We start from the raw sequence: 13,892 nt of genomic DNA on the forward strand, positions 1-13,892 counted from the left end.
ATGTTGTAATATTTTAAAAAATTGTCAGAAATTTTGGTTAGACGGAATGACTTTTTTGGTGACAAATTTTGTCCATCTTTTTATGTATATATACTTTTTAATCTTTAACCTTTCATTTAAATCTCCATTATTGCAGAACATCATAAATTACATCTTCCTTTTTCATTCTGTTGAACTTACTATCCAATCAAATTGCCTCCTGGTTGAATCCAGTGCCATATATTATAGTTTAACATGTATATGTACAATCAAAATCTATAAAATCGACTGCATCTGAATGTAAAGTTTAACAATTTCATGTAGGAAAAGGTTTTGGTTTAAATCATTTGGCATGTCCTAGAAAAAAAATATATATATATATTTGAAGAGGTTGCTTTACACTTGTATCAAAATTAAAATGTATTGTAAATGTATGCTTAATGTGAATACTCAGAAAAGCATTTACTTAAGTTGTTTATATCTTTGGTACATTGCATTTTTCATTGTGTCAAAACTTTTACAAAGTAATATGGATTTTCAATATTTTTTTATGTCTGTGGCCGTTTGATGTAAATACTATATGTTTTGGTAAACAAACAATGCAGTTTTGCCACTGGGGGTCAGTATGATCTCACTTTCTGACTTCTTGAAAAGTCTACGAAACTGAAGCTGATCTTGAAACCGCATACTAGCCTATTCCTATTACATTTGCAGCATATCTTTCTGTGGCAGGAATAGTAAGAGTTGTATACTAGTATGCTTAGAATACTAGAAGCTGAGATATGATTCTCTTGAAAACTTGTTGCAAAAGAATATAAAACCATTAGCCAGTCTCGTGCCCCAAATAATAAACTCTCCCCTCCGCTTCAGTGGCCTCAACTGACTTTAAGCAAGTGTTTTAAGAAACCCCCGAAATCTTAATTCGGTCACATACCAGTCAGCAGGTATAACTCCATTGTGAGTGGCACCTGGGTCTCACTGAAAGCAATAGCAATGCTCAGTGATCAAGAGAAATGTACTCTTTTGTTGCCGGATGGCTGGGGCCATTGAAGTGAGAGGCATTGAACTCTGTCTGGCACCCAGATTACAGCACCGCTGCTGCTCGGGGTTTCCAGCGAGCAGTTCAAATGAATAAGAGACCCAGAGACTGAGAAAACAGTGTCGTTCCCACCAGGTTACGCGAGGGCATGTTTTCTCCCGCTTCACTCATTAGAACATTTTCACAAGCACCCCTGACGGGTTTGGTGAGAGGCTTCGGGCGGCCGATTTAATTAAAACCACAGTGGGCGGATTTGTGTATTCACAGCTTTTGGTGGACGCTTGTAGACAAAACTTTTCTTATCCTCTCCACTTCCTACCCTTCTCTGCACCTTTAATTCATGGAAATCCTCATATTAAAAGACCTTAACTGTTTGGGATGTGCATAAAACCGTACTTTTGTCTCCTCTTTTAGATAATCAGATACTGGCTTTTGGAAAGCTTGTAAGCACATCCAACACTTACGAGGATCACGACCCCAAAGAAGGCAGAAAACCTGTGACGGTGAACACAGACAAGCCACTGCTATGGAGCATGGGAATTAAACGACTGTGAACAAAGCACCAAGCCTTTAAATAGTGCCTTTTTTCACCACCAACAACCTTTTATTAATGAAGACAATGAGTAGTGTAACCTTTGATTTATTAACATAGCCAAATACAAATGTTAACACGAACAAAAAACAAGATTTGTACAAATGTTTGCATTCAGTCCATCATCCAACATGGTTCCAGGCAGCCGAAGGTCTGTTTGGCTTCACAATGCAGCTGGCTCAACCACCACTGTTAAGAGAAACAACAATCCTGCGTTAATCACAGAGTAAATCCAATCAAAGACTCAAGGCAATTTGCACATCTTAAATGCACTGTAGTTGTATATTAGATGTTAGGAGTTTAATGATTTTTGTAACCTCATTTTTCACAATTCTAGCAATAAAAGTGTGAATTACACTGGTAATTGTGTTCTTGTGGATTACTTACACAATGATGTTGTTGATGGGGATGTGGATGAGTTTGACAAAGAACCCAATGAAGCCCATAATGGCAAATCCAATCGCTGTTGCCATGGCGATCTTTTGGAATTCTAGACAGCGGGGGAAAAAATTAAATTAAGCTTTTTTTTCATAATTGTAAAAGAGATGTCTTCATGTTAAATATGCTCAATAAATACAAAAACATTGTATACAGTCTGCAGATGGAGATTAACAGTCAACGTTATTTTAATATCTCTGAAAACAAAGTCAACATAACACTTATGAACAGGCTTGTTAACGAAAAGAAAAATTGAGTTTATTTCCCAGCATTAATTGTTTCACATTGATTTTCTATGCAAGTTATGTGCGACTAAATTGCGACTTCCATCTTACAATTCTAACTTTTTTCCTCACAACTGTGAGTTCAAAAACAAGGAAAAAGGTCAGAATTGAGTCATTTAAAAATAAATAAAATGGAAGGGAAAAGAAACAATTACCTTTTCTTTTTTTATATATACACCGTAGCAGAAACAAGCTTTCATAGCTTCCTCCCTAAAATGGCTGTCTGCTTGTAACATTTTCTAATTTTCATTTTAACTTTTTAGCCTGGTTTCACAGACAAGGCTTAGATTAAGCAAGGAGTAGGCCTTAATTAAATTAGGACATTTAGGCCCGGTTTCACAGACAGAGCTTAGCCTAAACCAGGATTAGGCCTTAGTTCAATTAGGATATAACTTTTATAAACATACACTAGAAAAAAAACATTACTTGTGTGCATCTTGAGTCAAAACAGTGGCACTGCCATATTTTAAGATGTGTCAGTACGAGTTGCTTTCAGTTAAAACAGCTCAAACATGCATTTTAGGTTTAAGCTAGTCTTAGACTTGTCTGTGAAACTGGGGGTTAAAGGGTTAGTTCACCCAAAAATGAAAATTCTATCATTAATTACACACCCTCATGTCATTCCAAACCTGTAAGACCTTCGTTCATCTTCGGCACACAAGATAATTTTGATGAATTCTGGTCTTTTCCAGTAGAAAGAAATTAAATTACCACATTATATGCTATTGAATAAAGTCGTTATTTTTGTTTTTCTGCACAAAAAGTATTCTCGTCACTTCATAACATTAAGGTTGAACCACTGTAGTAACGTTGACTATTTCAATGATGATTTTACTACTTCTTTGGGCCTTGAATGTGGTCATTTTGTTGCTTTCTATGGGAGATTAAAAAAAAAAAACCTCAGATTTCAGCAAAAAAATATCTTAATTTGTGTTCCGAACATGGGGGTGAGTAATTAATGACAGAAATTTCATTTTTGGGTGAACTAACTCTTTAAAGCTGCTGTCCGCGATTTTTGGCCCTCTAGCGGTTAATAAACAGAACTGCATGTGTCTTGCGGAAGAACATTGTAGCCGGAGCTACTTTTCTCTGTGTATGTCTATGGCGAGTCACGCAGTTACTGTGATACTCTGCGGCGAAGTCCTACCAGTCTGGTCTGAAACAGTCCGAATATAAAGACTTATTATAAGTGTACCATAATGATTCAGGATAAGACAAAAACACGGTTTGGAAAATTGATTCATGTTGTATATTCTCATTATATAATTTTTGTAAATTTTTGACAAAAAAAAGTTGTGGACTGCAGCTTTAAGTAGCTGTTATAAATGTGTCTTAAACATTACTGTTGTTTATCTTCACACAAATCAATACAAAATCAAAACAGCTCAAACATGAATTATAGGCATTTAACCAGGCATTTAAGTTCTAAATTTAAGACTTTTTAATATATCAGTTCTAGCATTAATTCATCCTGAAATTCTTTTATGCTTATCAAATCTTTGAATTTAAGAGACAATGGACTATACATGCCTTTTCTATCTGGCTTTGTGCATCTCTTCACGAGTCTGATGGAGTCCTTGACGAACTGCCTGCTTGGCTCCACGAACTGCATGACCTGATCCATCTTGAAGTGATGCTGAAAAGAGAACAGAGCATTAATTTCAAATCTGTGAAATACTTAGTCTTAACATCCTCAGAGAACAGAACACGAAGCACAAACAGATCACAATCAGACATCTGCACTACATCATCTCCTCACAGGAAAGAGAACATGAACCACTTACATGTTATACGAGTTTTACGACGTATGAATTGATTAAAAATGTCGATTTCATCATTCAGTTGATACTTTTAAGACCCAGAAACCCTCTACCCCGAAACCCAAGCACAGGAAAAGCTAGTTTTTAAAAATATGTTCTCAAAGGGAACCAATTGTTAAACCCTTAACTTAGTTAACTAACCACAAGTCTTTAATAATAACCAATTTGACTAATCTAACGTTTCTGCTTGACTCACTAGCACTGTTAGCCTGAACGCTTCGTACGTTACACTGGATAAAACAGTTAACAAATGATTTTGAAATTAATATATATAAACCAATAGAACATACACAACTAAAACTGAAGTGTTTTTAAGCTCAAATTAAGAAAGTGATCGTAAGTGATCAGTCAGAAAGAGTGTTTACCCTGAAACTTATCGCTTACAGCAGACACGTCCTCAGTAAAGACGCAGAAACCTATAACCTTATTTTAAAGCTAAATTCTTTACTTAATACCAATAAAAATTACTAAAAACGCAAGGGAGACAAAAAGAAACTTACCTGTGTTGACAAATCAAAGGCTAAAGCAGTGGTTCAGCTGGATGTAACAAACTGACTCCGCTTTATGTTACGCCACGTAGATTTAACTGCGGAAAGACTGACGCAGCGCTAAGAGTGACGCATGCGCACTAGCTCACAACTCCTGCATAATGACGTGCTCACTGCCATCTAGCGACTGGAGTTTAGAGCGCAGCGACTTGTCCACATCATCATTACTGCAGAGCTAGATAAAGCATTGTAGACGTGTATCTATCCATCGGTCTGCCCGTCAAGATTGTTCCTGGCTTATGTAGCTATATATATATATATATATATATATATATATATATATATATATATATATATATATATATATATCATTGCAATTAAATTTAGCCTCACACACAAACTTTAATCAATAATAATAATATTTAATAAAACCAAAAGGTAAAGTAACAATCAGAAAGAAGTAATTAATAGTTAATAATAAAATTTAGAGTACTGTAAAATCCAGAGTATTGTATCTAATAGATGAAGTTCGGAATATACAGAAAGAAAGAACAATAATTAAAATATTTGCAGATAGGAGAGATGAAGCAGAAGAGCAAGGGAGAGCAAAGGACAAAAAAAAGCAAAGGAAGAAAAAACGTACTCGGTTACTAACGTAACCTCGGTTCCCTGAGATACGGAACGAGTACTGCGTATGGGGAAAAGTCTCCCTTTTTCCCCGTCACTGAAGCCTTTTTCAATAACGCAGTGTAACTGCATCGTCATTGGTTCACTCATAGACAAGTTGTTGAACCAATGACGGCGCGGCATAGCTGCGCGACCTATGGCGAGAGAGCGCGCGAACTTTCCCGCCGAAATGGGCGGGGTAAAGGGCTATATAAGCAGGCGTTTCGCCATAGGATTTCAGGCCAATCGACTGAAGCGACGACACTGAAGCCGCAGCCTCGTGGCACGGCAAGTAACGCAGTACTCGTTCCGTATCTCAGGGAACCGAGGTTACGTTAGTAACCGAGTACGTTCCCTTTCGATACTTCACTCGTACTGCATATGGGGAACGAATTCAACCGCGCCGTGCCACGGCAGGGAACGACATAACTTGTTTTGGACACCGAGAGGGGACCAAGAGAGCAAGTAAGAAGGCAAAGCCGTCGTAAACCCTTGTTACACTACAAGAGGAGATGACTCCTGATCGGCGAGAGGCGGAACTCGAAGAGGCCGCTTGGTTACACCGAGAGGACCCGGGCTTGTAAGGCCGGAACGTCCAGATGATAAAATCTGACAAAAGTGGACGGCGAGGACCAACCGGCCGCCTCACAGATGTCTTTAATGGAAACTCCATTAGACCAGGCCCAGGAGGAAGCCATTCCTCTAGTGGAATGGGCCCTAATTCCTAAGGGGCATTGAATGTCCAGGGAGGAGTAACAGAGATTAATCGCGTCGACTATCCAACGCGAAAGACGTTGCTTTGAGACCGAAGACCCTTTGGTGCGGCCACCAAAACAGACAAAGAGCTGATCTGATTGCCTGAAAGGCTGTGATCGCTCTAGGTCCTCAATGCCCTGACAGGGCAGAGTAACTTCAGCTCCTGTTCATCCGCGGAGGGAGGAAGAGCAGAGAGCGAAATGACCTGAGCTCTAAACGGAGTAGAGAGCACCTTGGGGACGTAGCCATGCCTAGGTTTCAGCACAACCTTAGAGTCATTAGGCCCAAATTCGAGGCATGCAGGGCTCACAGAGAGGGCCTGCAAATCGCCAACACGCTTAACCGATGCTAGTGCAAGTAGCAGAGCGGTTTTCAGGGTTAAAGGCCTGAGGTCAGCTGAACTCAGCGGCTCGAAGGGGTTTCCTTTGAGAGCCCTAAGGACCAAAGAAAGGTCCCAAGTGGGAACAGTAAGGGGACGAGGAGGATTTAATCGCCTCGAACCCCTTAAGAAACGAACCACAAGGTTGTTCCGACCCACTGACTGGCCAGCGATAGGAGCATGAAACGCTGAGATGGCTGCTACGTATACTTTGAGCGTTGAAGGGGCGCGCCCCAAATCCAAACGCTCTTGGAGAAAGGACAGTATCGGTGATACGTCACACTCCACGGGGTCTATGTTGCGTGTGGAACACCAATCAACAAAGACCGACCATTTCTGGGCGTAGAGGCGTCTCGTGGATGGGGCTCTCGCCTGAGATATGGTCTCTAGTACGTCCCTGGGAAGGTCAGTCGGCTCCCATCGAGGGACCAGAGGTGTAGAGCCCAGAGCTCTGGCTGGGGGTGCCAGATTGTTCTGTTCGCCTGAGAGAGGAGGTCCCGTCTCAGGGGAATGGGCCACGGGGCTTCCGTGGAGAGCCTGAACAGCTCTGAGGACCAAGTCTGGCTCCTCCAGAGCGAGGCCACTAGAAGGACTCTGTGTCTGTCTTCCCTGACTCGCCTGATGACCTGCGGGATCAGTGCAATCGGGGGAAATGCGTAAAGGAGTGTGCTGGGCCAGGTGTGGGCCAGCGCATCGACTTCCTTTCAGAAATATGTTGGGCAATGAGAGTTGTCTTCTGAGGCGAAGAGGTCTATCTCTGCTCTCCCGAAGAGCTCCCAAATCTTGAAAACCATCTGGGGATGGAGCATCCACTCGTCTGAGGGGACGTTGCTCCGTGATAGCATGTCTGCACCCAGGTTGGTTTTGCCAGGTATATGAGTCGCCCTGAGCGACCGAAGCCTTGGTATTGCCCACTCCAGAAGACGTTTCGCCAGAGCGCATAGACGGCTGGACGAAAGACCGCCCTGGTGATTTATGTATGACACCACGGTCATGCTGTCCGATTGGACTAAGACGTGGAGTCCTGTCAAGTGAACCTGAAACGCTTGCAGGGCTTTCATCACTGCCAACATTTCGAGGCAGTTGATATGGAGATGGCTCTCTTCGTGGGACCACGAACCGAAGGCCAGTCTGCCCTCGCACAGAGCCCCCCAACCTGAGTTGGATGCGTCCGTCGAGAGCACCGTCCTTCGTGACACCGCCTGTAGAGGTACCCCAAGACTGAACCAAGCAGGGTTCATCCAAGGTTTCAGGGCTAAAAGACAGGCCCGATTGACCTTGAGACATAAGCGGCCGTGCCGCCAGGCATGTGGGGAGACCCGGGATTTCAGCCAGAACTGTAGCGGCCGCATCCGAAGAAGGCCAAGCTGCAGAACTGGGGAGGCGGAAGCCATCAGCCCTAAGAGCCTCTGGAAGAGCTTCAGAGGAAGATAGGCTTTGTTCCTGACGGAAGCCGCGAGCTGCTGAATCGCCAGGGCGCGCTCTGGCGAGACTACTGCCGTCATGCGGACTGAGTCGAAGACTGCCCACAGAAACTAAATGTGTTGGCTGGGGAGCAGTGAGCTCTTGGCTAGGTTGACCCTGAGACCCAGGCATTGGAGATGGCTGAGGAGCACGGATCTGTGGTGTTCCAGCTCGACTCGCGAATGGGCCAAAATGAGCCAATCGTCGAGGTAATTCAGAACCCGGATTCCCATCTGTCTCAGAGGGGAAAGCGCTGCGTTCATGCACTTGGTAAAAGTGCGAGGAGCCAGGGACAGCCCGAAGGGCAGGACTGTATATTGGTATGCCACCCCTCGAACGCGAATCTCAAGAATCGTCTGTGAAGGGGGGCTATCTGGATGTGAAAATATGCATCTTTCAGATTCAGCGAGCAGAACCAGTCCTCGTGACAAATTCGTGCGAGGATCTGCTTCAGCGTCAGCATTTTGAATTTCCGTCTCATGAGGGAGCGATTCAAAAGTCTGAGATCTAGGATGGGCCTGAGGCCGCCATCCTTTTTGGGGACCAGAAAGTAGCGGCTGTAAAAGCCTGACTCGCTCTCTGAAGGGGGAACTATTTCTATAGCCCCTTTCTTCAGTAAGGTCATGACCTCGGCCCGGAGGACGGGAGCGTCGTCCGGGTTCACCAAGGTTTGAAGCACCCCTCCGAAGCGAGGGGGCCGTCGTGCAAACTGGAGCGAGTAGCCCTGCTTTATGATCCCGAGGATCCAGCTTGACACGTCGGGGATGGCCTGCCAGGCCTCGGCCCGAGTGACAAGGGGTTGAATGATGTCGGATGACAGGCCGCCAGGTAGGGGGCCGTACACCGAAGGAGGTGGAAGAGGAAATTTGCTCTCTTTTAGAGGAAGTAAAATAGTGTTCGCCGTGAAAACGGCGTTTTGTTTGGGCGCAACATGTGTGGGCCCAGCTACAACACAGAGCATTTCTCCCACGCCCGGAAATAAACGAGGCGGAGGGGAGACTGCACGAGGGAGCTTTTGGGGTGGTCCGGTCGCAACGGGACATTCCCCAACCCTCTTCCTTCCTGCTGGATCAGGACGTCTTCGGAGTCACCGGGTCCAGCACAATCTTGGGCCGGGGTCCCTGGCGTCTCGGGAAGGAGGATTGGCGCTTAGCAGGGCGAGGGCGCTGACGATGCTCCTTAGGCGGCGCTGCTTGAGAGGTGGATGGGGCAGGTTTGGTCTGTTGAGCCGGCGCAGTCCTGGGGCGGCTAGGAGCAGACGCAGAGCTGGAGCGCTTGGGCAGAAAGTGTCTCATGGCCTGAGACGACTTCTGCGCTGCTGTGAAGCGCTCGGTGAAACCATCCACCGCTGGCCCAAAAAGACCGGAAGGGGAGACCGGGGCGTCCAGTAAGGCCGTCCTATCCAGGTCCTTGATTTCCGTGAGGTTGAGCCAAAGATGGCGCTCAAGCACAACCAGGCTGGCCATGGAACGACCGATGGCCTGGGCAGTGGCCTTCGTGGCCCGCAGGGCTAGATCGGTGGCGCTGCGGAGATCCTTGAAGGCAGGTGCATCAATGCCGGACTCGTCCAAGGAGCGGAGGAGTTTGGCCTGGAACACCTGGAAGATCGCCATGGTGTGAAGCGCCGAAGCAGCTTGGCCTGCAGAGGTGTAGGCTCTTCCAGCCAGAGTAGAGGTGGTTCTGCAGGGCTTGGAAGGCAGGGCTCTTTTGGTCTTCCATCCCACAGCCGCGGGAGGACAGAGGTGAGCTGCCACTGCTTCATCCAGGGGCGGCAAATGCTCATAGCCCTTCTCTTCTGCGCCGTCGACAGCAGTGAGGGCAGAACGGTGTGTTGTGTGGAGGCGGGCGGAGTACGGAGCGCGCCACGACTTCGTAAGCTCCTCGTGCACCTCGGGAAAAAATGGAGCGGAACGCTGGCGAGGGGCTTGGCGGCGGCCTGGCAGGAACCACTCATCCAGGCAGCTACGCGATGGCTCCTCCGGAGGGGCCCAGTCGAGGTCTAGCTCTTCCACTGCTCTGGATAGGATGCGGAAGAGCTCGGCATCCATACCCTGGCCGTGATCAATGGGCTCCAGAGGAGGCGGGGGAGCAGGGTCGTCCGGCTCGCCAGCCCATCCTTCCGCTTCAGAAGCCGCAAGAGACATGGAGTCATCCGGCTCTTCGTCAGATCCTCCAAACGAGACGAGGTCGCTCGCATCTGCAGAGGGACGCTGCTCTGGTCGGGAGAACATGACGGGAGAACGTTCTCTCGGGGGAGAAGGCGAGGCACGCGGGGGCTGGGTCGACGTGAGCTCGCACAACTCCGGGCGCTGAGTCGCTCTACCCCGCTGTCTCTTCCTGGCCGGCTCGCGGGAGGAAGGAGACGGGAGGGCGCGAGCGGCGAGATCGCCTTCAGTGAAGAAGGCGACCCGCGAGCGCAGAGAACCGAGGCTCATGCTCTCGCAGTGCGGGCATGAGGCTCCAGCGAGCGCGCCGTCGGCGTGGGACTTAACCAGGCACGCGACACACTCGCTGTGTCCGTCATCATCGTGCAGAGGGGCTCTGCACGTGCCACAAGAGTGGCGCGGCATTTGCAGCAACGCCGCCGCCGTTATAACGGCGATTGGAGGGCTCTTTTTAGAGCGGCGAGGGCCGCGGAAGCTCTTTTAGAGCGGTAGAACCGCTGAGGAAAACGCTCTTTTAGAGCGGCAATAAGCCGCGGGAAAGCTCTCAAGGGGCGCACCGGATGGCGGCAGGAGACACGCTGAGAAGGCGGCCGGAAGCGGGAGCGGGAGGCGGGCGTCTCGAGGACGGCGCTCGGGGCGGCAGTCAGCGAGGGCGCCAGCGCTGTCTCCGACCGGCGAGTTCAGCTGGGTCCGCTGCGGGGCCTCTTCAGACGGCGGCGGGAGCTTCTCGAAGGCGGCGAGCTTCCTCAGGCTTCAGGCGGAGATCAGCGAGGAGATGCGTTGTCGTCGCTGAAGGAGAAAGGACTGAAATCCTATGGCGAAACGCCTGCTTATATAGCCCTTTACCCCGCCCATTTCGGGGTAATGAGTGTTTCCAATGATGATGCAGTTACACTGCGTTATTGAAAAAGGCTTCAGTGACGGGGAAAAAGGGAGACTTTTCCCCATACGCAGTACGAGTGAAGTATCGAAAGGGAACTCTCTATCAACGACTCAGCCCATTTTATACAATAGGAATAGGGAAATTTACTCAAACCTTGTTTTCGTTGATCAGAAAAGATCAGATGAATTTACCCATTATGTCATAGACTGGTCAAATGTAAAAATAGATGAAAATAGAAATAGGGAATTTCCCTTAAGGGGATTTTGCAAATCTTACATTATTACATGTCATCTGAAATAATAACAGACATATTGTGCACAATCGTGTCAACATGACCTGTCACATTGGAACACTTGAAGAACAACTGGATATAGCAAGCATACATACTCTTAAAGATACCAGAAGAATAACCATAAACAAGTAAATACTTGAAAATATGATGAGAATTAATATATAAAGTAGGAGTACATAAATATATGAAATCAAAAATAAAATTGATAAATCATAAGCCATAAATGATTAACATAAATATGAATAAAATGAATGTTAAAATTATTTAGACCTAATGGTCCTGAGCTAATAGGAACTAACAATGAACAGTTTAGTTTTTATTAACTAACGTTAAAAACAAATAATAAGTAATGTCAGAAATGTATTGCTTATTTTTAGTTAATGCATTAATGTACGGACATGGTGACATAAAAAATATGAGATGGAAGGAAAAATTAGGCTTTTGCGTTCCACCAAGAAACTTTTTGTTTGCTCGCAAAATGTTTGCACTCCTCCGAGAAACTGCGTTCGCTCGCAAATTTCTGAGTTCTGCCAAAGAGTATAGAACCCAAGAGGCGACACTCTGATCATTTTTTGGGTAACAGCCACTAGGTGGCGCTCCGGTAGCGCGGCCGCCATTATGGGATGAAAATACTAACTGGACCATAGAATCCTTCACATCTTACGCACCCAAAATCGGCCAATTTCACTGCCAAATCAGAAGCGCAATAGAACATTTTTCAAATGAAATAATCAGTAAATTTTATGGCACCTACAGTTAATGTTGTATTGTCTTATATATGTTTTATTTTACCAGTTGTGGAATCCAAGCAAAAAGTCCCCGGATGACCTACTACTTCCTGCGAGATTCTGAAGTGTGCATACAATGGACACTGTACTATCTCATGAGGCCACGGGAGAGGATTTGTGAAGAATATCCAGGGACGTTGGAACTATATTGTGAGAGGGGGGGCGGGATTCTTCTTTGGGGGGGTTGGGGGGGGGGTCACTTCACGTCTGTGGGCGTTACGCACAGCTCAGTGTTGCCCAGGCACGGCGCCAGGAATCCAGTTTTGGATGGGCCTTAAATTAAAAATGTTAAATAAAAAAAAACGTTATCCAATCACTGCTTAACCTAATAAAAAAATATTGATTAATATAGCCTACTGTTATATTATCTGTGCATAATATAGATTTTAAATATTTTGTTGCATTGTTAAAAGTTTCGGTGCATAGGACAGACCTATCCGCGATCGCTCTCCATGGTTCTGACCAAAGAAGAGCGCTTTGGAATCTCCATTACGCATAAAACGCATCATACCTGGGCTGCGTTTCCCGATAACATTGTCTCTTAGCGCGCTACGAAGACTCTTAAGGTATAACTTAACTAAAGGTATACTACCACTAAAGGTATATCATTGCTAGGCGTCTTCAGGGCTATCATCCACTCGCGAGGCATAGGCGCTGAAAGGCAGAGGTGCTGGCGCCCTCCTAGCAACGGCGCTGTTTTTGGTAAAACATGATTTTGACGACTTCATTAAGTTTTGTTTTATATAAAACTCTTTTTAAAAGATATTCGTTTTGTATAAATTGTATCTTAATTTTGATCAATGTTTTATCAATCAATTGCCCGTATTTAATAAATAAGAAGCAAATATATGGCAGACAATGTAATAACCTTAGTGTAATTGACAGAATTACTAAAAAATATTTTGCTACCTAAAAGTTAAAGATTTTTTTTGTGTCACGCATGCATGCATGTCTATTTCCCTCATATTAAATATAAAACTCCTTTATTAATGGAGCATATAAACAGACGTTTCAATATATTGGTATTAAATGCATTTTCTGAGAATTTATATTTCAAGTTTTTACTGCAAATGTCGAAATGCGCGCTCTTTGGTCCATCAGTGCTTGAGTCACTGATCACATTAGAATAAAATATCTCATAATAGAATACAAAATTGACTGATTTATGAATGTATATGCATAGTTCTCATCAGTCGGAAATACAGATAAACGCTTTCATTTGTTATATTTTTGATCCTGAAAGAAAACAGAACAACAAAAGAGCGAATCATAGGCCTACATGGAGTCTGTACGTGTTAAGCCTCGTTTACACTGCACGCGTGTGCGGCGCGTTACGGCTGCGACGTGGCTACCGGAGCTGATTCGCGGCCACTCTAGTCAATGCTCGTGTTTACACCAGCCGCGCCGCGGTGCGTTTGAGAAGCGTCCCAGAAGCTCGCTGCGCCACTTCGCTAAAGATAGGCGCCTCGCCTATTTTTGACGGACGCCGCGTCAAAGACGCGCAGCTCAAATACAAAATAAAGTCAAAATAATCACCCTGAGTAAACTCCTGGTCATATTTCGCATCACTACGATGCCAGAAACTGACGACAAGAGATTCGAAGTTGAAAAACTTGAAATTTCTTTGTTTTTGTTGTCCATAACTGGAATTTTAAGTGTATTAACTTCATCTGTATGGCTACAGCAAAATAAAGTATGGCATAGCAATAAACACAATAAAACCGGACAAAATATAACAATTTAGCCATTAAAAACACGAAAAAAAATCAATGAAAAAAACGTCAGACATGCAAATCTCGTGGTATCGGGAATCCAGCCGCTTCGCTTCTGAAATGCTTCTGGTGTGAGTTGACACCGCT

The 13,892-nt window shown here is 45.2% G+C and overlaps 2 protein-coding genes across 2 annotated transcripts in view; one reads left to right on the plus strand and one right to left on the minus strand.

The window, feature by feature from the left end:
- Positions 1–1,974, plus strand: part of tpk1 (thiamin pyrophosphokinase 1) — a 92,876-nt gene extending 90,902 nt beyond the window's left edge. Inside the window, exon 9 of the mRNA XM_048174332.1 lies at positions 1,433–1,974. Coding sequence (XP_048030289.1) covers positions 1,433–1,572 — 140 coding nt within the window. The 3' untranslated portion in view covers positions 1,573–1,974. The remainder of the gene's footprint in view (positions 1–1,432) is intronic.
- Positions 1,643–4,810, minus strand: sec61g (SEC61 translocon subunit gamma). The gene is made up of 4 exons (XM_048174334.1): positions 4,653–4,810; positions 3,863–3,968; positions 1,998–2,100; positions 1,643–1,799 (listed from the first exon to the last, which is right to left on the minus strand). Exons 2-4 carry the CDS (start codon positions 3,954–3,956, stop codon positions 1,790–1,792), a joined length of 207 nt encoding a protein of 68 aa, XP_048030291.1. The 5' UTR covers positions 3,957–3,968; positions 4,653–4,810; the 3' UTR covers positions 1,643–1,789.
- Positions 4,811–13,892: the final 9,082 nt, after the last annotated feature.

This window comes from Megalobrama amblycephala, linkage group LG22, assembly GCF_018812025.1.
Source record: "Megalobrama amblycephala isolate DHTTF-2021 linkage group LG22, ASM1881202v1, whole genome shotgun sequence".
NCBI lineage: Eukaryota > Metazoa > Chordata > Actinopteri > Cypriniformes > Xenocyprididae > Megalobrama > Megalobrama amblycephala.